The 26,080-nt window shown below is 54.2% G+C and overlaps 4 protein-coding genes across 4 annotated transcripts; all 4 read left to right on the forward strand.

Moving 5' to 3' along the window:
• Positions 1–3,201: 3,201 nt before the first annotated feature.
• NCLIV_031500 (hypothetical protein) lies at positions 3,202–8,576 on the forward strand (the record flags this gene model as incomplete). The annotated part of the gene is made up of 10 exons (XM_003883346.1): positions 3,202–3,450; positions 3,874–4,719; positions 5,048–5,137; positions 5,448–5,490; positions 5,741–5,930; positions 6,248–6,362; positions 6,689–6,879; positions 7,295–7,468; positions 7,873–8,038; positions 8,343–8,576. The coding sequence occupies 10 exons, from the start codon at positions 3,202–3,204 to the stop codon at positions 8,574–8,576; spliced, it is 2,298 nt and encodes a 765-aa protein (XP_003883395.1).
• A 3,840-nt stretch (positions 8,577–12,416) lies between these two features.
• NCLIV_031510 (hypothetical protein) lies at positions 12,417–13,417 on the forward strand (the record flags this gene model as incomplete). The annotated part of the gene is made up of 3 exons (XM_003883347.1): positions 12,417–12,491; positions 12,924–13,034; positions 13,166–13,417. 3 exons carry the CDS (start codon positions 12,417–12,419, stop codon positions 13,415–13,417), a joined length of 438 nt encoding a protein of 145 aa, XP_003883396.1.
• Positions 13,418–18,097: 4,680 nt separating this feature from the next.
• NCLIV_031520 (conserved hypothetical protein) lies at positions 18,098–21,042 on the forward strand (the record flags this gene model as incomplete). Its single annotated transcript, XM_003883348.1, has 3 exons — positions 18,098–19,055; positions 19,654–20,363; positions 20,737–21,042. The coding sequence occupies 3 exons, from the start codon at positions 18,098–18,100 to the stop codon at positions 21,040–21,042; spliced, it is 1,974 nt and encodes a 657-aa protein (XP_003883397.1).
• Positions 21,043–24,054: 3,012 nt separating this feature from the next.
• Positions 24,055–25,503, forward strand: NCLIV_031530 (hypothetical protein; the record flags this gene model as incomplete). The annotated part of the gene is made up of 2 exons (XM_003883349.1): positions 24,055–24,357; positions 25,243–25,503. 2 exons carry the CDS (start codon positions 24,055–24,057, stop codon positions 25,501–25,503), a joined length of 564 nt encoding a protein of 187 aa, XP_003883398.1.
• Between the last annotated feature and the right edge of the window lie 577 nt (positions 25,504–26,080).

The following is a 26,080-nucleotide window of genomic DNA, read 5'->3' on the forward strand; positions in this document are numbered from 1 at the left end:
TTTTCCTTTATTAGGCTCTCCCCTGTACATTTCCTGCGCGGCCGTGGTGAAAGTGAAATGCCTCTCTTCCCCGCACAACGGTTCACAGGTAGCGCAGTCAACGCAGTGTGCTATGCTTTTTGGTACGAGTCCAACAATGCATATGCGTGTCTCCAGCTTGACACCTTCTGCGAATGGAATGGAAATCACCGGTGTGCCTCTGAGAATATAACTCGAGTGACTTGAGAACTCTAACTGCATCGTGCGATTTACCCGTTCTCGATTCTCTTCAGTCCCCTGCGATACAGCATGATTAGAGGCTAGGATCGTATTCGTCTTAAAGTTGCACTGTCCCTTGCAGAACTTCTGTGTCGGCACCTTGCAGTAGATGGCGCCTCGTTACAGCCTGATTAAAAACACCTGAAAGAGCTGTTTATATAAACTGAACCAGATTGATGCCTGTGACTGGCAGGGTTCGATGGCGATTAGTGGATACAGGCTTAAAGAGCTAAGAAGCATTGGTGAGGAGCCGTCACTTGAGTTTTTACAGCTGCTAGGAGGATGGCCAACACAAGCGGCTTAACAGACGAAGGAAACTTGGGAACTGATTCAGTAGTTCGCACACTGAGGGAAGGGAAATTTGTGCCTCGATCCCGTTTTGAATCAGCTTTAACGCGGTAGGTGATGTCAACAGAGTAGTGGGACCTAAACAGAATTTTCAGGTATCCTACGGAGTTATCCCTGCCCCGTGCTTGCCTTCATGCTTTGTCCTCTTTTGGACAGCAGCATGTGCCTTCGCTGAGACGCATAGCGTCTCCTTCACCTGTATACAACTACAGGCTAGTATCCATGGTTACTGGCAGATCTAAATATAGTGTTGCGTGGCCGACGGGAACAAATTGGCTGTGACAGACATGTCGTTTAAGAGTATCATTGTTCCTGAAGGTGCATGGGGACGGGTATCCCCTGATGGGACGGATTGGGTCCCCTCCGTGGTAAGACGAAATCGGCTTGCTTGCAGTGCATTCCTGGAACCGTTTCCCGTCACAGGCGTGAAACTGTTTCCAATAATGTCGTTGTGGGAAAATCGCGCTGTGCGCGAAACTGCTCTGGTTAGTACCACAGGGGGACGAATTTCCCATCAGGACTAACTGACGTTGGGGGATGGAGCGAAAGCTGTCGACAGGAGTGCTTACTGGGTACATGCCTACCATACACTACACAAAGATCAACTGACCCACTTGCTGACTACAGTTCGAGTTAATTTGCTAACGAATCAACGAACAGGAATTCACTGTCAGCATCTCCAGTATCTTCCCTTGACCAGGAGGGGAAGCGGGTCTACATACCCCATTGAACTGTAAAAAACGATTTGCCGGTAGTGCAAATATAAACAGCAAAGGCATGATCCAGTCGGTAACCTCGTGCGTTTGCGTTGCTTCAAAAACACAGCGGACTCGAATTCTCACCGGGGAAGCGCGCGCGAGAAATACCAGTCGCTGTTTCTATGACACAGTACTGCCTCCAGCACTTTCTTGCAGCACATCCTATTTGAAACGCTGAACTGCTTGGAACTTCCCCAGAGCGAGTTTCGGACTTGGTCCGAAGTGGCGCCACGGAGGTCAAAAGGGCCGTCCTCCTCGGCTTAGCTACCGGCAATCGAATTCCTAATGCATGTCAAGGGGTTCCAAGACCCGAAACTGCTTCTGCTATTAGCGTACATACCGATCGATGAGATGCCCCTGTTTTTTTAGGCATTTACAAGACGGCGGCTGTAGTTGGACAAGAGAGGCGGGAATGATCGATCACCCACCTGCATGCGGTTCTTTGTTGCAACGTTGTCTGGGAAAACGTGAAATCACGGGAGACAGCTTGCCGTTGTACCCAGAGGCGTCTACCTGATACAACCAGATGAAAGTGTTTCCAGTGTACAATCTGCTGCCTTTTCGGGTGATCGTTTTTGGCGTTTGGAGGATCATCGTTCACGAGTTCGTTGCGCTGCCTCGAATGCCGCATGCGCTTTTCGGACGAGGTCGTAACAAAACTCACACGAGGCTGCTTGATCGAGGCAGATGGGCTTTCCCTGTTGCTTTCCTAGGGGAGGAACTGTGAAGAGCAGTGCTTTCAAGAGATCGTGTGCAGGACCCACAAAACATATTTCCCCTCGTTGGTGAAGGTTCAAACTCGTCTACCCAACGGCACGCGCAACGTGACTGTGCACATGCGGACGCGTGTGCTTGTGGAGTGGCAGAATTCCGGTTGTGAGCAGGGCCAGTTTTTAGACACAGAGCAAGGATTTTTACGAAGGAGGTGTGCCGTCTCCGTATTTCAACTGCACTAGAGCGTTTTTCATGAGTTCGGCAAGGCCGTCGGTACCACCCGCCAACTACGGCGCCCTTTTCCGTTTCCGTAGGACCGTCACGTCACCCGTTTCCGATTTGTGTTGCGTCCAGTGTTCCTTCTCGAGGCAAGCTGTCCGGTTTCCGTTAAAGTATCCACACACGACGCGTAATCCCTCTCCACGTAGTTGGGCGACTGGGGTGACCCATCCGGGAAAAGCACGAGGAGCGCCCGTCTGGAAAGGATGGCCTCGTGCTTCAAACTCCTTTGCATCGAGTTGCTGCGGTGTCCATACACCTGAACGAGGACCCATCTACAAGCGAACGACATAAAGCACGTTGGCCACCACTATAGAACAAGCAAAGATTTTCTTGGCTCTTTTATATGCTGTCTTCTGCGCTTCCAGAACAGAAAACACCGGCCCCTCTACCGTTGTGTGTATGTATGAAACCGTCCAAGGCCATCCCCCTCCTTTGAAGTCCCCTCATGTTTCGCTGTGGACATTGTGAGCGAGTTGCTCTGCCCTGCCTCGAAGTTCGCACTCGAAAGGTGTGCGACACCCGTTCAACGTCGTCCAGACAAGTTTCCTACGGTGCATGATCTTTGTACGAATCGCGCAGCCATCACGGCGATAGTCCGTCCCACCTCATTCAAGCGCCATTCTTTTACGTTCTCCGTTCGTTGTTCGGAGCAGGGTTCGGGAACACAGTCCCTTTCCCATTGTTTTTCGTCTCTGTCGCATAACCTCTTTTGTTTGCCACCTCTTTTCACCTGTCAGTTCCGTCTTTAGAGTCCCACCCCTTCACCACTGGCCTTTCTCTCTTTCGCCCCTCTTTTCACTCCTCAGTTTCCCTGTCTCGGAGAGGAAAGGGGTTCTCGAACATGGCGCAAATCTCTCCCTGTCGAGCTGGGCCTCGCGCTCCTGCAGAGAAGACGTCTGGGGAGTGCAGCGGAAGACTGCCAGGTCGAGTGTGGCAGTCCTCACTGGGACGAGAGAAGAGACGTGCGGACAGTTGGGCGTATGGAGGCTTCCCCTCTCTCTCACACCGCCAGGCTGCCGCCTTGTATCCTCCGCTGCTTCTCGGAATCACCCTCCTCTTCGCCGCTTATGGCGTCTCGCCCTTCGTCCAGGTACACACAGATCACCGAGGCGAACCGAGAAAGTTTCGCACACACAGCTCTCTGAACATGGTCCTCGTTCCATGCCTGGTCGGGCTTCTTGGTTCCCCCTCGTTTCATATCTGATTCCTCGTCACAACTCTCGTATATCACTCAACTGTCTCCAGTCCCCTCCGTCCGGTTCCCTTCGCTTGCTCCGGACTTTTGCCGAACGGTCTCCGCATCCTTTTGCCGTTTTCGCTCCTTCCAGCTGCTCTTTCCTGCGTGACCCAAATCCCAACAGGTGTTACTCTTGTTTCGAGCCTTGCGTTCCGTCCGCATATCTCTGTCCGTGTTGAGCGTGTCCCTTCCCTCTGTTTCTCATCTCTTCCTCACTAGCAGCACCTCTCCTCCGACCCGTTTTCTTCCGTTTCGCTCTTTGTCTCTCTTTTCTAGGCAACGCCCATCGCCGACTTTGAAGCGTTTCCCCTCCTTCAGTACGAAACGTCCGCCTCCAACACTCCAGGCAGCCCGAAAGCTGCGCCTGTCCTCCTCGGGGCTTGGGGCTCCTCGGCTCTGAACAGCGCCTTGGCGGTGGCGACGATTGTGGCCGATCAAGTGGGCTCCGCAGGCGAGCGTGGGGCGACTGAACCGCAGCAGCAAACGGGCGGAGAGGGAGCGACTGGAGTGGCCTCTGGGGTGCTCGACGACGATGGCGCCGCCTCGCTGCTCCAGCAGCCGATGATTCAAGAGCAACTGCGCGGCCTGGCGAAGAAGAACATCTACATCTTTCGCGCGACGGAAGTGCCCGTCGTTCTTGTGGACGCGCTCCTGGATCGGGCTCAAAACGTCCTCCTGCTGTTGCCCCCTCGAGGAGAGGAAGAGACAGACGGCGACTCGGACGCGCTCTCTCTCGCCTCTGAAGACAGGCCGGGAAAACGCGAGAACGGAGAAGGCGAAGGAAACGCTTCCCGCCGACCCCACATGCCCGCCTTGCGCGAAGCAGCTCGTGTGCGGTCTCTGGAGCAGCGCCTGATTTCGAGGTTCTCCGCTGGTGCATGCCTCTTTGCCTTTGAAACGCCGCAACTGGCGGCTCTGTACGAAGAGCTCCGGGACCACCAAACGCGCCTTCTCGCATCTCCCGGTTCTCTGCCCGCGTCGTCCCTTCTGCCGGCCTTTCTTCACAGAGGCCTCGCCCCAACACTCTCCATTCAGCGCGCCCCGCTGCCTGCCTCGCACTTCGCCGCGGGCCTCCGGGACTCGATCCGCCTCAGTGCTCCTTTCGAAGGACGGAATATGTTTGTAAGGAGGCAACGGGGCACAGGCAGACAACGCTCCGCCGTCTCCTTGATTGATTCTCCAACGAAAACCGCGTTGTCGCATGCACATCAACTGACATTCCGACACATGTACAGACATGTATACGTGGATCTTGTGTTTTAGCTTCGAGTATGCATGGCGCATATATACACACGTGTCCACATACGAGAATCAACCATTTAAATATAAGTGACCACAACAAACGACCCATATATATATATATATATGTACATTTGTATTTGTACGCATGTGAATGTGTCTTTGTCCTCACTCTACGGGCGCATGCACTCCGTTTCTTTTTCTCGTTCAGGCTTGGCTTCCTGGCCGCCGGCCTCAGGAGGACGGACCGGCCCCCGCCGTCGCCATCGTTGCTCATTACGACGCGTTTGCTGCTGCTCCGGTAAGGCGAGCGACCCGCGGGGGTTTTGGAAAGACCCGAAGTGAGGCATGCGGCATCGAAAAGAAGGCGCCGTAAAGGGGGGATAGGGGAGCGCCTTTTCGGGTTGACTTCCTCGCGTGTTGCTTCCTGAGGGATGAGAAAGGAGCATTCTTTCTGGTTTTTGGCGGCGCACCTGAGTCGAGGCTCTCGCAGACGAAGGGAGCGAACACGAGGGGGGCGAGGACAGAGAAGCCGAAAGGAGACGGCCTTTATCGCCACCGACAGAGTGAGAGCCCGGCGTTTCTCTTTTCGTTGACTGTGTGTCCTGCAGCATCTGGCGTTGGGCGCGGAAGGAAACGGCAGCGGAGTTGCAGGTAAGACGACCCAGCGCACGAGGGGACACAGACCGTTTGCCCGTGTGCTTAGCGAAGCCAACTGCTTTTCGATTCACAAACGCCATCTATATTTTTGCGCGCAACACACGCATTTCTGGTTTCAAGTCCCACATGTATATGTACAAGCACATGTAGAGGCGCAGCTCAGGACTTATCTCTGTGTGTGCACTCTCCCCCCTATACGGATCCTTTCTTCCGTTTGTCTTTGTTTCCCTTTCCCTGGGCGCAGCGCTCATCGAACTTGCGCGACTCTTCTCGCGGCTGTACACGGGTGCGGATCAAGACGGCTCGCCGACTTCAGCGAATGGAGGCGCTTCGCCCATTGAGCCGGGGAACTATTCGCTGCTCTTTCTTCTGGCCGACGCAGGCGGCGCAGATTTTGCTGGAGCTGCTCAGTGGCTGGCGAAGACAGATCCGAGGTAGGTGTCGAGAAAGGAGAAGACTCGGATGTGTTTCCTTTTTTCTCTGGCGGGTGAATCTTGATCACTGTCTACGCCACCACCGAATCCGGACTCCACTGCGTCTCGCTGCTCCTACGTTTCGCCTCCTCTAGCAGTTCCTTCCGACTGGTATGCTCAGCCGTTCGCTTCTCTGTTTGGGGGGATCTCGATCGCGGGTCTAGGCTTGGCTCTTCTGCTTTTCGATCGTTTGCTTGTTGGGACACGGTCAAACAGGGAAAAGTGACCACTTTCTTCACGTCCTGTGTGATCGCTTCTCTCACGTGTTTTCCTTCAAGGGTTTTGGAGTCGATCAGCTATGTGCTTTGCCTCGACGACATCGCCGCGTCCCCCCAGCTGTACCTCCACACGGCGAAAAAGTACAAGGAACCGCGTGTGCGGAAACTTCTGCAGGTGAGCTTTAAAGGAAAATCCACGTTTGCTTTTGTCCCTGGCTCTCCACTTGCATGTTTGGCCTGGCACCGACGGCCAACATCGACAACCCGTCCTTTCTCCGTCGAGCCTATGTGTGTCGGTGTCTTTTCTCTGTTCTCGCTTCTCTGTATATGGGCGAGTGAAGTCTCGTCTCGGGAGCAGCCCCGCCTCTCTTCTGCCTTTCTGCGGATATCTAAATGGACGTACTCTGAGCGTTGCAACCGCCTATCCAGGAGCATGTGCACCGATGCCTAGGCGCCAGTTTTCACCTCGTCTCTGCCTCCCTGCTGCTCTGCGACGTCCAGAACCTCGAGAAGGCCTTCGTGCAGGCCGGCCTCTCTCTGAGCCTGGAGCCGAGGAAGATCGTCGTGCGAACGCCTCCCAAGCCTTTCTGGGTCCACGAGCACTTCACCATGAAGAAGGTGATCGCAGGAACATTGTCGTCGAAGCCACACGCCACTGGCCTATGGGCACGGAGCTCGATTCTTGATCAATCGTAAGAAACCTCCAGACGGACGCCGACCCGAAACCGATCCCCTGTCTTCCCACACGCGTGGTCCTACTCCCTTTCTCCTATATATATATATATATATGGATACTTGAAAGTATGTCTGCATGTAGAGAAGACTACGTTTGTGCACCGCGTGCATGCACGTGTACTATGCAGGGCGCGGAAGCTCTCGTGTCCCGTAGAAGGAAACACGATACACACCCATGACGCGTGTATTTACGATGCCCGTGTTTTAGTGATGCGAAAGCACCCGTATGTCCCTATCTACGTATACAGATAAGCATATCGATGCATATTTATCTGTGTATTTGTATCGATGTGCATATATGGGCGACGGACTTCTTCTAGACCGCAGGACGATTTCCTCGGTCACTGGTGTGCTCCTCCCGTTCCTTTTTAGTTCCTCGGCGCAGTCGCGGGCGAATCTTTTGCGGGTCGTGGGGGCTATCGCAGAAGGCCTTGCCCACTTTGTGTACGAAGTGGAGGATTCCTCGGTGAAAATCATGGACGGACTGAATCGTCCTCTCGCGCCCTTCCTCCACGCTTGGCTTGGTCGCGCGTCTCGCTCGCCTCGGTAAGAGACGACCCCTGAGCGGCCGCCGTGTTCCAGGAAATATCGCTTTCGAAAGACAGCGCTGGGGAATCGTCGATCCAGCTCGTTGAGGGCCTTTTTCAAACCAGACAGAAAGCAAAACATATGCAGAAAATAGGTAGAGTCCTCGCAGACACGCCGAAAACGCATGCACAAAAAGTAAAGGGCAAACTGGAGGAAGAAGGCGCGACCTGGGTCCACCCACACCTGAAGCACGACCTCACCCGAGGCTCGGAAAAGATGGCTTCGCGCTGAAGGAAAAAGACGCGCCTGCCTTCCAGTATGCTCCGTTTTCCGGTTTATTGTCCTCCCTGTTGTGCATGCACAAAATCCTGTTTGCTCACCCTTTCGCTCTCCCACCTTTTCTCCGTGGGATGCTTCTTCAGATTCTATGCCTTCCGTCAGACGGACCAGAATGTAGCCAGAAAGAACCACACACAAGCACCCAGTGCGGCGTTCGCTGACGCGCTGCACGCTGCGCTCGACAAACTCGCGCCTCCGGCCCAATCGCAAACGTTCTCTCTTCCCGCTTCGGGGACTGTCTTCACCTACGTAAGAGGAAGAAAGGATGCGGACAACCAGGGGAAAAGCTCAGAATGTGTCTGGAAACGCGGATAGGATTTCCCCTGGGTGCTGGCAGGATTTACGCAGTCCCCTCTGCATGCATGTACATAGAAGTTTACCTATGTATATACATATATACATATATGTATATATATATATAGGTGTGTGCCTCGATGCACATGGACTGGGGAGCGGAAGCAACCGAGAGAGCAAAGAGAAGAAAAGGAAGAGACCCAGCAGACACTTGCGGGAAACAGCATGAGTTACGTTTGATGTGTTCTCGCGTTCTCAGGAGCCGCCGATGTTTTTGAGTGTCGTCGAAACCCGGCCTGCTATCTTCGATATCCTCTGCCTTCTCGCTGCCGTCGCCTACTGCTTCACGATCTATTACTCAATTGTTGGCTGGCAGCTTGTTCTCCCTGCAATCAGCAACTTGACCTCTTCAGGTACGGCTTTCTTCCTTGACTGTCTCGTGCCTCTTCTTTGCTTTTTCCCGTCCATTTCGATCCAGGTCTTCTCTAGCTAAGAACATCATGTGACCTTGTGCCCGTTAATTTGTCCGATGGACTGTCACGCAGATGATGTCTTTACGCTGAGCTGGCGGCATGTGTCTTTTTTCTATTGTCTCTGTTTTCTTCATACCGCCTTTTCTCTTGTAGCTTTCCGTCGCTTATTCTGGAGTTGTAAGGTTTTCGTTCGGCAGTCTCCCCGCATGTCCTCTGTTTCCGTCCCTGCGTCCTGCCGCCCTTCCCCTCCATTCTGTAGTGGTTCGCGACGTCTCCTCTCCAGTTTCCCAAATGTCTCACTTCGCGCGCGCCTCTTGTCATTTTCGGGATGGCGTCCTCTCCCCGTGTGGTCTAGGAGCCCGTCCTTGTGTCTGCTTTCTGGTGTTTGCAGTCGTCTCTCTCGTCTCCGGCTCAACTCGCTCCAGTTCGCGGAAATCCGCCTAGGAGGAGGCCTGAAAGTGAACGCCTTTGGGAGACGGCTTTGACTGCTTTGTCGACATAAATCGGGGGAAACGGGAGAACACACAGGACGGAAAGCCATTTTCTTCTTGTCTCCGAAAAGGCGACGAAGGGAGGAAAACGACGTCGAGAGCACACTGAAGGTGGAGCACTGGTGGAAAGAGTAAAAGAAGAGAGAGTGTTGCGAGAGAAAAACGCCGCTCAAGACGACGGCCAGCAGGCTGAAGAAAGCAGAGAGCGACGCAGACGAACTACGATGCAAGCTCTCTGGAAGTGCAGCTGCTTCGTCCGGTGGCTACACTCGATGACCTTTTTTTCTTTCCCGAATGAGCACAAGTCTCCTCTCTTCCCCTCTTTTGACATCCCGAACAGAACCACACAACACGGGTGTATACGGTTTTATATCTGCATATACTCGTTACATATGTAGGTGTTGCCACTTTTAAGCACAAATGCCGTTGATTTGTGTATCTACATGTCTCTGCATGCAGATGCCTAGGCAGATACGGTACAGTATTTAACGTCCACAGCAGCACCAGAGGGAGGCTCCCTTACGCGCGACGCCAGTGCGCGTTGGGTGTACACCGCGTGAAGCCTCTTAGTTTTAAGAGTCTTTGTTTGTTTCCGAGCGCGTTGCACATCCTGTGTAGATGAACGGCTGTCGTGCTCGCTGTCTTCTTTACACCGTGTCTTCTTGGCGTGGTCGCATTCCATTTTCGTCTTCTGCGCCACTGACTCAAGAGTTCCCTGTTGCCAGAGAACTCGGGAATGTTCGTCTGCCAATCGCGTTGGCTCTCACTACGCACATCTAGAGCAACGCGCGTCGCGTTGAGAGGCGAAACCTTGCGCAAAGTGACGGCACTCACACAAGGGACGAAAACCACAGGTCATGGGAGTTTCCTGCGAGGTGGACAACTGACGTCGGGATTTGGAAGGTCGTTGCTTCTGGAATGCGCGCGATTCTGCGTGTCACAGTTGTCATGTCGAGTGCACCCCGAGTCAACACGATATCACATTCCAAGACCAGTGAAGAATGTGCGTTCGCTGAAAACGAAACTGACAGTGGTAGAACCGGAGCTGCGGCTTCGATGATGCACACACCACTGACAAGCTGGAGCCTGACGAGCTTGGTGACCATTCCAGTGTTAACTTCCACGGGCAAAACGCGACTTTGTGCGTGGTATCCCTATACCCTCGCAGTGACTTCAGCATTTGAATCTAACGGCAAGATCTCCAAAGGCGGGCATGGCCCGTGAGCCGTGTTTACAACACCTTCTACTGGTGTCAGCTTCGTTTTACGCCCTTTCAGGGTGTCCTGTGGTAGCCCACGATAACCAGAAACGTCAGTGCGGCTTCGCAAAGAAGGCTCTATCAAGCCGTTGGGGACTGAGGACGTCTAAATACCATTTCACTTATTTTTTCTTTCATGCCCTAGGTTCGCAAGGTATACTTTCCTTAGAATCTCGCATAACACTGTTTTCCTGACAGACGAGCGATACAGCTCCAGAAACACCCGACGCGAGGACCACGGAGCAGCTGTGACAGGCAGCTGTGCAGGTGTGCATCCCTTACAGCACTAAGCGCAACGGCTAGCGGATTTTCTGTGGTACAGAGCAATTATTCAGTGATCTTCTCGCCGGTCACTCCACCTTTCACGTTCTGTATCCTGTCATGCCAAGGCGCGCCGCCGTTCTCGGTTCTGTGCACAACCCAAACGCCGTGCTGCGTGTCCAGAGCCAGTGTAGCTTCGGGATCCCGACTCCTGTGACAAGTGCAGAGTCGAGACAATATGTGGTGTTCTATATAATTTCCCGGCAAGCACGAAATGCCTGTAAAGGGATGGCTGGGAGCCAAGTCTCTTAGAGTTCTCAAAATGTATCAGCAGCTGCCGGTTGAGCCCGAGTACGGGAGGCACGTACACATCGATGAACGGCGATTTGAGTCGACGGGAACCGAGAAACCTCTTTTCTGCGCTGTACGTGTCTGACAAGGAACTGCAGAATCCCATGAAGACTCGAAGCCAAAAGTCGACCTGGTTATTTGTCGACGTGGTTAGCTCCGAAAGGATTCCCGTTCTCGCTCGGCAGACGTAGAAAGCAACCAACGGGTTTCTGGCTGTCTCGTGCAGCCTATAATCGGAGCGTTCTTTTCTCCCCAGTCCCCTGCTAGCACACATGCAGAAAAGAGGGTCGCGCAGAAGACTGCATGCGAGGTCTGGCAACGGCAGAGCCCACAAGTGTGGGGGTACGGCCGATTGTAGAAAAATTTGGGCTGCTCCCGTCATGAGCGTACTACGGCCGCACGCCCCCGAACATGTGGTCGGCTGTGTCTGGTCGTTTTTCACGGTGAAGTCCCTGCCACAGCTGTCAACCGGTAAAATTTCTTCTTCTCAGAATAAAGGTCGTGTCGTTTTGAATTTCCAGGTAAGCGAAATCAACCTTTCGACCGCCCTGTGCTCCTCGCTCCGGGGATTACTTGTGCTGCGCCGCTGCAGAGTGGAACGTTTTTTTTGTGGAAGAACTCGTAGCGTGTGGCGCTGCTGTTTTGTGAACTGCCTAACCACAAACATGACCTTTTCACCGTTTCTTTTTGTCGAATACCGCCTTCTTTGTGCTCTTGGGAGTGCTGCCTCAAAACCCCGCGCGGGGTGTGGCCCTCTCTCTGTGTGGAGAGAATGCCATCGCCGTCCAGCTTTTCGCAAGATTTGGTCCCTTGTTCCGTTTTCGCCGAACTTCGTGTCCGTACCGGCGTCGTTTCATCGGGGGTAGTCTTGCTCGGTCGCAGGCGCTGAACACTGGAAATCGTTGCACATTTCGTTTGGCCGCCTATCGCATTTCGCGTGAAGCCCACACAGGGATATCACTTCGCCGGAGGGTTCTCGCTTTGGAAACGATCTCTCTCTTTTCTAGGCACGCAGCCTCGAAACTGATTTCCTGCCTGTCTCGTGTGTGCTCCAAAGTGCGTCGTTCCGTTGGGGCGTTGACCTTAGGAAGGGTGTTTCGGTGGATATTACGCGCAGCTTTCCCCTCCGCTTCCCCCGCGCCCTGCGGAACTCTTACTGTAGCGCCTTTCTTTCGTACCATACACACAACACCACGGAGTGTCTGACATCGTTGTTCCGCATGCTCTTGTATGAGCAGGGCCCTAAATTTTGCCGTTTGTATCCCTCCATGCGTCCTAGTGAGTCCGTCAAGCGGAGGATTCGCCGGTCTGGACTGCCTGTCGACCTCCGTCGACCTATTGTGGGAGCTTTTTGTAGTGTATGTACAGCTTCTATGCTCCGAGTGAACGACCAGACTGTGAGGAGCGCTTGTTTCCTGATATTTTGAGAGTGTTTGCGGTTTAGTGCCCGCCTTCAACATGTTCTGTTCTGCGTTTTCGCCCTTCCCTGCAGATTCACCATGGCACCTAAGGAGAAGAAGACTAAAGAGCAGATCGCGGCGGCCGCCGCGGCTGGCAGCCGAAAGAACAAGAAGGTACGGATTCCCAGTTCATGTCGAGCTATTTCTGGATTTGAACAGTCACTCTCCCTTTCTTTTGGTTGAGTGCGGTTTCGCTCCGATCTTTTGGTTGAGTAGTCATGGGTTTGTGGGTCAATTCGGTACTGATTTTGCGTGCCGTTTCAGCACCAATGCGTCCCCTCGTGTGCGCGACTCCGTCCGGGAGCTGTGTACCGTTCCTGCCCTCAAGCATTTGTCTACAGTAGCCGACTTCAATCAGCAGACCGAACTGGTCCTCCAAACGTTCTTGCTCCAGCTTTTATGGAGCTTTTCGGTGCATATGCCGCTCCGTGTACATGCTCCATATTGATAGGGGCTCACACTTTTTGTGGTGCATGAGGTGGCTGTCCCGCGTAGATCTTCGTTTTTGCTGGCTGTGAATCCTGCGTAGAGGGGCACAGTGGAGAGCTCGGGATGACTTTCAATGATAGGTCCGACCTTCCTCTGCTTCGCACGCGCGGGGCGGGGAGGCGTTTGAGGACACTCTTTGCTGACAATCCGACGCTGACGACGCTCTCTGTTTTCCTCCTCCCGCGACATTGTTCCTTGTGTGGCGTATTTTCTGCGTCTGTTTCGTCGCGTGTGTATAGTCCGCATGCTGTTTCGTGCATGCAGTGACCGTCTCCCGTTCCGTGCGTTTCTCTCTGCAGAAGTGGTCCAAGGGCAAGAGCAAGGACAAGTTGAACCACTCTGTTCTCTTCGACAAGGCGACCTACGACAAGCTGCTCGCCGATATTCCCAAGGCTCGTCTGATCACCCCGTACACGGTCTGCGAAAGACTGAAGGTGAACGCCTCGCTCGCTCGCCAGGCCATCCGCTTCCTCAAGGAGCAAGGCCTCATCAAGATCGTTGGCGAACACCACCACACCCAGTACATCTACACCCGAAACACCAGTGCCTAAAAGCAAGTTGGACCATATCTCGCGGGAGCTCGCGTGCGACCTGCCATGGCTACACGTCCTGGATTCTCCCCTCAACCATTCCTTTGCCCACGCGGTCCTGTATATACGTAGACATGTATACAGATGTGGATTTAGATGTGGATATGCAACGAGCCGAGAACGGGGAGAAGGATAGGGAGACTCAGACCGTTGGGCGCGGTGCCGGGGGTTGTCCTCGCTGTCGAGTCTTCTGCATGTTTCTCTGAAACCAAACTTTTGTTCAAGTCTTTTTCCTATTAAATACGCATGAGAGCATGACTCTCTTTCCGGGACGCAGGCGATAGAATTTAAACAGGTGAGGAAGTGGGATCCCCTGCAGACTCATTTCCATGAGCTGGACAGGGGCACTCGACAGGTTCACGCAAATAGAAAGGACACCGCGCATACGCTAGTTCTCACTTTGAATTCCAGTCATCTGCGTATGGCCACGAAAACATAAGAAGTGCGTGTCCAGTCTGGCGTCTGATCGTTCCGCGTCGTTCTCCCTCTTCCCTCCTACATGTGGGGGAATGGATCGTCGATGTGCACATTCATATACATGAGCATGGTGTCCGTGGGGTATTGTCGGTCATTGGGCAACGAAACGGTGATGACAATTTTGCATTTCTGATAGCAGAGTGAAGATCCCGTTTTGGTATCTTCTCACTTTCTGCGCTCCCCTGATTATTTCTTTTTTGTCATAGTTACTCTGACCTTCGTTGCCAATGAGAGATTTTCACAGTTTCTCGATTGCCGCCCAGTTCCTCTTCCTCTGCGGTGCACGCGGGGGCATCCTCGTGCACGTTTCTGTGCTGTGAACATAACTGCGTTTACAATTATATACGTCTCAGCATATATGCATAACATCCTATTCATGTTTATACGTGCGTGGTGAAAGCGCATTTGCTGGAAACGCCTGCATGTGCTTACATGGACGTGGTGGTTGATATTTGCATATGCTTTTCTGCGCCACCATAACCTTGCATATATCTATCTATATACCTATATATATATATATATATGTATATATATATATACATATGCGCACGCTGCAGCTGTGCGTGAAGAGGCGAGCCAGAGTGATGACCTTTGATGACGAGCATGAATCTCGCGACTGTAGACAGTTCCTGTCGTACGTCGCTTCTGCATGATTCAATTGAGGCATTTGTCTGACGCTCCCTTCTTACGAAGAACGCACTTTCTAAGAGAGTTATTGCGGTTCGTTCCCAGTCTCCGTGGATGCCACGAAATGTTTGCCCCGTTGCGTGGTGTGAGTTCGGTTTCATGATCCGTTCCTTTCTTTCGTGTCACGTTGGGCGCCAGGTGATGACACACAACCCAAGCGCATGTATTGGTGGAGGCGTTGGCCTATGCCAGCGTCCCTGACATTACACAAGAAATAATCTATCCCTGATGCGGCGCACGTATGTGAGAAGTGTTTTCTGTTTTCTTGTTTGTGACCAGTGGTTTTGATTCGTCCCAGAGAGAAGAGCTTCTTCTGCAGAAGTGATGGCAACCGGCACCGCGTTTCTTTACTGGGCGGAGTGAGATTTTTGCGTGTCTCTGTGGTCACCCTGTGGGGATTGTTAGGTGTAAAAAAGGTGTTTCAAGGCACACAAAGGTGCCAACCCTGGGCGGTTAGCGTCTATCAAAAGGAATATGAACACATCGAAAACGTTTTGGCGAGCCAGAGTGATGACCTTTGATGACGAGCATGAATCTCGCGACTGTAGACAGTTCCTGTCGTACGTCGCTTCTGCATGATTCAATTGAGGCATTTGTCTGACGCTCCCTTCTTACGAAGAACGCACTTTCTAAGAGAGTTATTGCGGTTCGTTCCCAGTCTCCGTGGATGCCACGAAATGTTTGCCCCGTTGCGTGGTGTGAGTTCGGTTTCATGATCCGTTCCTTTCTTTCGTGTCACGTTGGGCGCCAGGTGATGACACACAACCCAAGCGCATGTATTGGTGGAGGCGTTGGCCTATGCCAGCGTCCCTGACATTACACAAGAAATAATCTATCCCTGATGCGGCGCACGTATGTGAGAAGTGTTTTCTGTTTTCTTGTTTGTGACCAGTGGTTTTGATTCGTCCCAGAGAGAAGAGCTTCTTCTGCAGAAGTGATGGCAACCGGCACCGCGTTTCTTTACTGGGCGGAGTGAGATTTTTGCGTGTCTCTGTGGTCACCCTGTGGGGATTGTTAGGTACAGAAAAGGTGTTTGTGGTCTAGCTGAAGCAGCTGCAGTGCACCGACAGGGCAGACGCACACAAAGTTGGCAACTCGGGGCTGTTGGCGCGTATCAAAAGTGTAGACCCCAGAAAACGTAGTGATACAAGTGAGAGGCCTGGCGATGTTTTGGGTTATAGATAAGTTTGTTGAATTCCGACCACGAGAATCTCGGTTTAAATCACGGTTTCGCCACGACCCCTCGAGTGCGTTGTAGCCGGTCGTGAGTCGTGCTCGGAGCGACGTTCTGTCTTTCGATGGCGCGCCGTGTTTCAAGGATGGTACAACGCAGGCACGTGAATCGTGGAGTTTCACGGTTGTGCTGCTTCCTGTCGAGTCTAGGATGGAAAAAAGGAATGCTGTGGTGACAACGGCATCTGTGCTGAAAGCGGAAGGCACTTTTGCACTTTTTAGTCGGCTGCAGTCAGACACTAGTCGTACAAACACGCATCGAGTGGTGAATGGATCTCGGAAACGAAATACCAAATGCAGATACAATTTGACGGCAGACAGCTACTGAGCCGGCACTTGCGCACTGTTGGAAAAATAACTGAGAAGCGGTGTGTGTCGAGACCGGACGTGGTGTTCACATTTCAGCAGAAATATGTTTTACACTTCTCGGGAGGCAATGCAATAGAAAGTATAAATTTCGGTACTTGACTGTGCTTTTAGCTTTTCCGCCTGCTGATGGGGGGTTCGAGACTGGCAGGGTATTTTTATTTCGGTTTTTTGTGGGAAGACGAGACGTGGCGTCGGTTTCAAGCAGCAATGTGGAGCCAAGTCTCGGTTGTCGGAGGGCGACTTCGAAAATGTACGTAAGTGGGACGCCGAAGACAGGATCTTTTCCCAAATTAGGCAGGCCCTGAAGGGTAGAGCGACACCGACGAAACTGAGAAGCAATTCAGTCTGTAACGTTTGTAGTGTGAAGGCAGAATGGTCTCTGTGCAACTGGCGTGGAAATCTAAAAACTCGTATGTCCCGAGGCCGCCGAAACAACAACGGAAACTGGAAAGAGAACGGGAAAAATGACGTCGATTTAGCTCTTTGCCCAACTTGGAGAATCAGGTGTCGTGGGAGGATCCCTGTGTTTGTCGTCTGAAGCACGTGTACCGGGAACTCGGCGGCGTGAGCAGACGCTCTTGCCATAGAGCCTCCGCGGTTTCCCCTCAAAAAGGCGTTGGAGAGACCAACAAGACACGATTTCCTCGATGTCTTGAAGGCGAAGCTGCATTCACAATCTTTCATCGAGCAGCGCCAAGGGAACTTACCCAAAGCCGTCCATCCTATTCCACGCTGACTCGTCCAGCTGCGCGAAGCGCTCTGCCCCATCGCCTTCTCTGTGCTCTTAGCGGAGAGGAAACATGCTGATTCAGAGATACAGAACAAAAAGCTCTTCTTTCTTCCCCTAAGACGAGAGACAAAAAGGATCAACATAGGGCTTCTTCCTCGTCCAAGCAGCGGCGCGCTTGAGTGTCGCCTCTCGCTTGCTTCTCCCGTGACGCGCCAAGAGCCGTGTGCGAACACACCGAGCTGGACAGAGAGGCCATAATAGAGAAGCAGAGATGCCACGGAGCGTAGATGAGACAGGGAAGGCGTGTTCTCTGGGTGTTTCTCATGTTCTTTTACTCTGTCTTTTCTCTTTGTGTCCTCGTGCCTCATATTCTAGAGTCCTCTTTGTCCTTTCCTCGCCTCTCGTGGCCGTGGCTGCATGCACATGCCTCCGTGGCCATCTTTTCTCGCGATCATTCTCCGAGGTCAGAACGAAAGCAAGGCCTTCGTTCCTTTCGTCTTTTTACTTTTCCTTTCGTCCTTGTAGTTCCTTTCTTTCTCCCTGGACGGTCGCTCTCTTGGGCCAGGACTGTGCGTGAAATTCTTCCTCACGGAAAAGGCGGCCGGAGATACAGGGAGCGACAGCGGTCGGAGCCGCGGTACATCCGATGCTTTCAGCTGCTTACAGAAGAAAGAGTTGCTGTCTCCCGACGTCGCCTTTCTTCCCTCCATAGACACAACTGGTTCACATCTCTCTGCTGCTTCAATACTGCCTGCTGGCCCCTCGTGTTCCCTTCCCTTCTCTCGTAAGGGAGCGCGTCTTCTCGTTCTCTCTCTGTTGTTCCCTTCTTTTTGCATCTTAGGAAACAGACCGAGGTCGCGACTCTTTCCGGCTCGGGTTCTTGGTAAACGCTTCGACGAAAAGGGAACAGACGCAAAAGAAGAGGGAAGGCGGAGTCTGAGCGAGTGCGGGAGGCGAAAGATGGGTATACGAGGGTCCGAGGGGAGAGAGAAGACTCTGGCCAGAGAGCAGATTTTAACAGAGTGAGAAGGGAACTCTCAAGCGTTTTCTCCTCCCGCGAATAGGTGTCGGTGTTTGCGGGGAGGACGTTTCGCATTGGGGCCACGGAAGGCACAAAGCCCCGAATTTCAAACGAGCTTCACACGATGAAAAGGCCTTTCTGCTCCTCCCTGCAGCGCCTGACAGCGCGTCTGCGTTCGTCTCCTTGCTCTTCGTATTCTCTTGCCTCGCCGGCGGCTTCTCATTCCTCTCTTCTCTCCTCTGTCTCCTCTCTTTCATCTGCTCCTCTGTCTCTGTCTTCTTCACCTGCTTTCTCTCCGTCTGTCCTCTCGCCTTCGCCGTCTCCCGTTTCCGCTCTCTGCGTTTCTTCTCGCGCTTCGCGGCGTTTTTCCACGTCTTCCTTCCGCGTTCTTCGCGCGACGCTCCGGCGCTTCGTGCTCCACTTTTCCCCTCCCGCGGCTTCACCGTTTCCTGCGCCGTCCCTCGCCGAGCGGCGGCGGTTTCTCCGCTATCGCCTCCTCCAGTATCAGCAGCACGCCAAGCAACAGAAGATCCCGTGGGCCCTGTTTGAGGGCGACAGCCCTCAAAGAGACAGGAAGCCGAGGACTCACCGAGCGAGGGACCAAGACGAGGCAAAGGCAACGGGAAGGCAGCACGAACCCGACCCGGAAAGCGGGGCGTTCACGGCAAACGGAGCGTCGTTCCCTTCGACAGAAGAAACACCCAAGAGCAAGACCAACGCCCCTCCCGCCTCCTCTGGTTCTTCTTTTGCTTCGTCGCTCTCCGCCTCCTTTTCGTCGTCCTTCGTTAACCCACGGTGGCGAGCTCCCGCTCTCTGGCCTGCGCGGCGCCTGCTGCCGCCTCCACCGCCGCCCCCTGAATACGTCTTTGCAGAAGACGCGGAGAGGCACGCGGAAGAACAAGACGGAGATGAACGAGGAGACACAGCAGACGGAGACCGAGAGGGCGAAGAGAAGCGAGCGGCGCTCCCGCTGCGCGTGCAGGCTGTCGGTCACGGAACGTTTCTTCTCCAGTGTGGAGGCATCAATGTTCTCACTGATCCCTTCTTCGCCACCAAGGCCGGACCCTTCGGCCGGCTTGGGTGTAAGAGAAAAACAGAGATAAGAACAGAGAAGGGAAAAGAGAAAAGCAGAGATAAGAGAAAGCAGAAAAGGAACCAAGAGTGGACAAGATAAGGAAAGAGAAGCCGCGAAGATGTTTCAGGGCGGAGAGGGCTCTGACCACCTGAGCGAACGAGGCACGAACTGTGCGTCAGCCGCCTCTCGACGTCGACTGAGAGGTGACAGGACCGAAGCACTCGTCCACAGCTGAGTGTCTCCTTCCGATGCACAAAGTAGACGATAGAAACCGTGCCTACATTAACAGGCAACGATATCGTTCCATACGTAATGTATATCGGTTGGCACGTATAGATGCGAGACACTCCATACTTGCATATACATATGCATACATGTATATATATATATATATATATGTAGTGCACAAATCCAGAAGAGAGCATCGTGGTTGTGTTGTTTTTCAGCCTTCTTGTTTCAGGTGGCCCCTTGGCATATCTGCGCATCTGCATATGTGTCTACGTGGACATACACAGCCGCACGGATGGCGTTTCCGCGGTGTATGCGGTAGAAGGGTCGTGTGCGCCCGGCCTGTGGGCATTTCCTGCTGTTTCGTTGTTGTTCAGTGCCGCGACTGAGTCAGCCGGGGATTTCTCTGGACTGTCTCCCTCCGATCGACGTGGTCCTGCTCTCGTCAGTTCGCTTCGACGCCTACGACTACGCCTCTCTGCGTTTTCTGGCGAAGCGCGATGGGGCGACCTTCTTCGTGCCGAGTGGCGTGCTGGCGCGTCGCTACCTCTCGCCGCGGGTCTTTGGCAATGTGTACCCGATGAACTGGGGCGATCGCGTGAAGTTCGATGAGAACTTCCTCGTCTTCTTCTGTCCCGCGATTCACGCCGGAGTCGGCCGCTACGGCCTCGACTGGGGCGTTCCTGGCTGGGGCAGCTTCGTCGTGCAGTGGTGCGCGAAGGAGCCGCTCGCGCAGACCCTGGCGCCCCGAAGCAAGACCGTCTACTTCGGCGGCCGGTCGGCTTATAGTCGGAAAATGCTCGATCTGATCCGCGAAGGCGCGCGGAGAGACCGGGAGACGCTCAGCGAAGAGATGGCGAGAGAGGCCGCTCTTCAGAGAGAGATGGAGCGAGAGAGAAGGAGACGGAGAGGAGAGGATAAAGTGACGGGGGATGAGGACGTGGCGGGGGCGATTGGAGAGGGGGGAGGGAGAAGTGAAGCAGGGACTGACGGGTTTGTCTTTGACCTTTCGATTCTCCCTGTGGGCGGGTACGAGCCACGGGAGTACATGCGACGCTACCAAATGACGCCAGAAGAAGCTGTCGATGTAAGTGGATGGCACGCGATCTTTGCGGTGTTGCCTTCCGCTTCGACGTCTTCTCTCGAGTTCTTCCTCTTGCGTTTTCTTTCCCAGCGTTTTGCTTCGTGGCTCTTCCTGGCGACGCGGTGGCGTACGAGTATACGCGACGCCTCTCCATATCTGCAACCTAGATTTCGGTGTGTACGCATTGCAGGCATCTGTTTATCCATATCGATGCATGTGCGTGCATCTCAGCAAACGCATAGATGCATATGTAGAGGTACAGGAAGGGACTCGAGTGGAGGTACGTGTACCTATTTTGGGCTTGTATAGACGCGCGTGTTTCTGCGCTTCTCTGAATACCGGCCTTTTGTTCGTGGCATTTTTGCGTTGTGTGTAGGCTCACCTTCGCCTCCAGTCAAAGTTGTCCTTGCCTTCTCACTTCGACGTCCTTCCTGTCGGGAGTGAGGACTTCCGCGAGGCGCCGTCGCGCCTTATCGCTGCATGCGGCACAAAAGGAGTTCCCATCAGGGGTTTTACCGAGCACTCCGGTTTTGATTTAGCTTCTAAAGGCCACCGTAAAACCGATGCAGGGCGCGAAGGAGGTAAAACGGCTGCAGAGAAAGAGGCGGGAGACGAGAACCCGAGTGGAGAAAAGGGGGGGTTTAGGATCCTCGAACCAGGCGCACACCTTTGGGTTCTGTGACATGCAAATGAAACAGTGCTTTAGTTTAGATACGGAATGTAGTTAGCCGAAGCGAGGAAGAAGCAACTGTCTCGCTAGCGAAATGCAGGCCAGAAGCTACAAGCGTACCCCGGCGTGTCGACGCTTGCATACGCCTGAGACACTGAGAACGCAAGAGACACGTAAGAGGACGGAGTGAGCAGGAGTGTTCCGTCTTCTGTACACGACTGAGTAAGAGGAGAATGAGAAAACAGGGAAGAGCAGAGTTTGCCAAACGCGGCATGTGCACTTGTGAAAGTCCAGCGAGGACGCAGGACATGCGATTCCAGGGGTGCATATACACGCCGTCTTGGTGAGCACGGCAAAAGCCATTCTGTGGTGTTTCCGTTCGTCTCTCCTGTAACTGTTGGTCTCTTGCTTGTGTCTGGGGCTGTTTGAAAGACCCTTCGAAGGCACAGGATCTTCTACGCCCTTCTGGGTATTGTCGCACTTGCAAATCGGCTTTCCGACACTTTTTGTAACCACTCTGCAGTGCCCCGCGCCATCGTTTTGTCTTGTCTCTTCCATTTGAAAGAAATTGTGCCTCTCCAAATGATCTGCTCACAGCTGTTGTGAACCTATGGAGTCTCACCACCCTCCATTTGAAGGGGATCCGCTCCGGCGAAACGGGACACAAGAGAGAAGTTGCGCACATCAGACGGTGCAAACGCATTTGAAAACACACGAGGACAGGCACGGGTCTCGCGTTCCGCAGTCGCGAAGTGTGTTTCTTGTTAAAGCTTCCCAGTCCTCTGCAGGATTGCTTGCCGCAAGAACACATTTTGTGAACGTTAGATTCAGAGCTTCTTTACCCTTGTGGCTGTCTCCCGCAGGGGAAGAGCAAGCTTCAGCCGTAGAACTCAGTCAAAATTTCAGTCGTTAGGCTGCACTTCCCGTGGTCTGGTGTGAGCGTACGAGGGATGTGTCGTTCAGCTTTTCTAGTTTCACGAATCATATACAAGGGACCCAACAAGAGGGGGGACGAACCCCTCCTGGCGTTTTCCAAGGAAATGCGATTGGCATCTCTGCGGTGGATGCTTCGACTTGCCAGCCTGGACTGAAGTGTCAGTGGCAGCTACTAACGGCAGAAAGTACGCTCGGTGAAACGCGCAAGAAGGCACTGCCAGGCTTTTGCGCTGGCACCAGGAAGATTGTTCACTCCACACGTGTTCGGAAGAGCGTGAAAATGCTTGTCTTCTCACAGGATTAGCTTGCACCATTGAACAAGGAAGACCAGCGAAACGTGCCGTTGTAATATCCGTGTGATATAGCGATTAGGCGTGCATTAGGGTCTATATAGGGTTTCCTCTCACCAGAAAAGCAACGTCACATTCCCAGCTGCAGATTCGCCTGCTCTCTCGCTCTGCCCTTAGCTATATCTGTACATTAGAGCCCCTTCCATGCTAGTAGCGGGCAAGACGCCTCATTGGCCAGTAGACAAAGCACCGAACTTACTAGCCTTTCCCAGGTATGCAACGACGCTCGTTGTCAGGAATTGCCTTCTGATCGACTCCTCCTTTACTTGCCATTCTCACCGCATCGGGTCGGTACTTCACGCACACACACACACAGTTCCTACGACGGCCCAGTTCTGACTTCCCCCCTCTATCGCTTCTTGTAGCCTTCTGGGCATGAAGTCTGAAGTATTGGTGCGCATTTCTTGCTGACCGCGGGAAGGTCCACTGTGAGGATAGTACGAGCGACGCTGTTGGTGTGCTCACATCTGGACTGCCGGTTTGGCCGCCAGTCCGTCCGTTCTCTTGTGTCCCCGTCGCTAAACGCGAATATCCGTGCGCGAATAGTCTTGGCTTCTCATCCTGTGTTAGAACCGTCCGGATGACACACTCCAGCCCGTTGCGAGAGCATTTATCAGAACCGAGCAACCCCGAGAACGTCTTCTTCTGGGCCTCGCGGTGCGAGCGTTCCGTATCTGGGCAACGTGGGGAGGACCATCCTGCAATCTGTGTCCATTTCCCTTTTGCCTTGAAATTCCCGTCGCACGTGCCAACCTAACGCAAACAGAACTCCCAGAGGTGTACTGACACTCCGAACGGTCCGCACAGGGTCCCTCTGCCGTTCCGTCCTCTCTCCTCGCTTTCCCCTGTCGCTTCTCGCCGACCTCACTGTTCCGTCTCTAGCTGCCAGACACTTTGCGACCGCGGCGGTGTTTGTTCATTTTGCTTTCTTACACGGCTGGCAGGTGACGAAGAAAACGTGTGACCCAGCGCTGGCTAGCGGTGCGCTACGCGCGCGCGTCTGTCCTTACCAGCAGGCGGCACCTGCCGGCTGGCCGGGACGAGCGTTCGTTGTCGACGGGAGCCGGTTGCAGAACTCGAGCGCACGAAGAGGATTTCTCTCTGGTACGGCTGTTCTCTTTTCTCGTGTTCTCACCAATCTGCTCCCACCGATTTTGTCGTTTGTATTCCGAGCGTTTCCTACAGGCCTGAGACACACGTTGCAGCTTGTGCCGCGCGCGACCTCATTGGCTTGTTTGCTTGCGCCTGCTTCTCTCTGCAGGAAAACCTGGGAAGCTCCAGCACGACTTGTGCATTTCCTTTTCCCGCCCACAGCTGTGCCTGGCGTTTTCTTGCCACTGGAAAAGACCCGCTTGTTTTGCGGTGAACCTGTACAGCGCCTCGCGCGCAAACGGCAAAGCACCTCGAGCCCGCCCAGTGTGTGTGTATCGGCGCTGCAGCCCCTTTGTTCCCATCTGCAGCTCGACTTTTTCCGTCTTCTTCCTTTTCCTCTTTAACTCTTCTGCTTCTCCTTTTCTCTCGGTCCGTGACCCGCGGAAGAAACCGTCCACATCTGCGCCGGGTGTCTATACGCGTCAGTAACAAAACTCCCTCTGTCTCCCGTTCGGTCTTGCGTTCTTTGCTGCTCCCCCTTCCCGCGGGCTTACCTTTCGCTCGTCCCTTCTCTCACGCACATAACGCCCCGCGTCCTTGACCCTGGACCGTTTCCTCTTCCAAACCTTTCTCAGCGCTCCCCGAGATGGCAACCGAATCCTCCGACGCGCGAGTTCTCGCTGGACAGGAACAGGCAGTCGCCGCCGAGGTTCCCGCCGTTCCCGCCGCCCAGGAAGGCTCCAGCGCCGAGGCGCCCCAGACTGAAAGCCACCTGGCCCCTGAGCAACAAGTCCAGGAAACCGTCATGCAAGCAGGCTCCCCCTACCGGGTTGTTGGATCTGGCGAGCTGTCCGACCCGACTGCGATCCAGGTTGCTGCGATCAAGCAGCAGCAGGCCATGTACACCGGATTCGGCGCCCCGTACGCCCTCAACTCTCCCTCAGCCATGGTGAGGACACACGAGAAAAAAGCGGAGCCAGGCGGCGACCAGGCGGCACGAGAACGGCGACTTTGACTGGACAGCGCCGTCTCCGAGGGAAACCGTGCGTGCGTGGACAGCGCCGTCTCCGAGGGAAACCGTGCGTGCGTGGACAGCGCAGCCCGAGGCACGCTTGGAGCGCTCTTTTTGTGTGCTGGAAGCCAGCGCGCGAAAGGGAGAGGGAGGGTGGAAGGAAAGGGAGACGACATTAGGAAAGCAGCGAAGAAAGGATCGTGTTCTGGAAACGACCACGGAAAGGAAAACAGAAGAGAGGGGAGAAAAACCGACGAGTGTTCCTGCTCGCGCCTAGATGGTGTGTGGCGACAACAGAGGGAAGAGGATGGAAGGAAAGAGCACGAGCGAGGGGAGAAGAGAAGTGGGAACGGCGCAGAGCGTAGAACAAGAGGGAACAAGATGAAAGGAGAAGGAACCGAGAGAACTCGTTAAGGGTGAGAGGCACGGGCGACGCCCGCGAGGATTCCGTAACAGTCAATCGTCGAGAGACGAAAAACTGGAGACAGTGAGGCAGCTGAGAAGCGCTGTGTAGAGGGGGTCTCTTGCTTGCGCTGTCTCTCTGCGAGTCTCTTTGTCCGTCTCTCTCTCTCTGTGGATGCCTGTCCGAGTCGACGCACGTATCTGTGTAGCGTGCGTGAAGATGGTGTGTGCACAGAGCGGAGCACAAGATCCGTGCGTTTTATGTGTGCCTCGCGCGAGCGCATCGGCGGTGCGTGGTCCCTTTTGTCCTGTCCCCCGCATTTGCCGCACTGCCAAGCAAGCAGAAAACGGCCCCGCATCGCCTTTTTCTCGCTTCATCCCCCCCGTTTTTTTTTGTTTCTTTTTCCCGCCCCCTGGCAGGCTGCGACTCCTGGAATGGTCCCCCGCATGGGACACCCTCCGCCTCTGTACCTGTACCCTGGCGCGCAAGCCGCGGTTCCCCTGACCACCTCTTTCTACAACGGGCCGTCCAGCATCAGCGGTCCGTGCTACTACGATCCCTACGGGATGCTGAACCCCGCCGCGTGCTTCACGCCCATGGCTCTCGCCCCGACGGACCCCGCAGCCTCTGCCAAGAGTCTCTCCCAGAAGAACTCGAAGTCCCGCGGATTCTGCTGCTAAACCCGCACAGCCATTCGTCCCCCCGTCTCGTTCCGTGTCTGTGCTCTAGTGTGCTCGCGTTCGTTCTGTCTCTGTGTTTGCACTTTCTCCCTCGCTGTGGCCGCTGTGTCTGTGTAGGCAGTGCAGGTGGAGAGAGCGTCTGTGTGGAGACAGAGCCTTTTTGTCGAGGCAGATCTCGAACACCTGGGAGGGCAAACATGTGCAGCCGATGTGCACTGACGCGGAGAGACTTGCCCCTGTGTCTCTTGACATGTGCTCCTCCGCATGCATACATGAGCCAATTGCCGATAGGTGCATGCGTCTGTATATCGACCTGAACAGCGGGAATCGTCCACATGTCGGAGTTCAGGCGATCGAGCGGGGGAGGGGGGCGAACGCGCCCCTGCGACGGACAACCTGGCCGCACAAAAGCCAAGGCGTTTTTCCAAAAGGAAACTGGCTTTGCCCCAGATGCCTTTCCTCCCCCCCCCCCCCCCCCTTTGCGCGCATCACCTGGGGCGGCTTTTTCTCCGCGGAGAAAAAGCCGCGAAAGAGAGAGGCGTCCCTTCTGCGCCGATCCACGCGATGCAGCGAGGGT

The sequence above is a fragment of the Neospora caninum genome, chromosome VIII (genome assembly GCF_000208865.1).
Source record: "Neospora caninum Liverpool complete genome, chromosome VIII".
NCBI classification, from domain to species: Eukaryota; Apicomplexa; class Conoidasida; order Eucoccidiorida; family Sarcocystidae; genus Neospora; species Neospora caninum.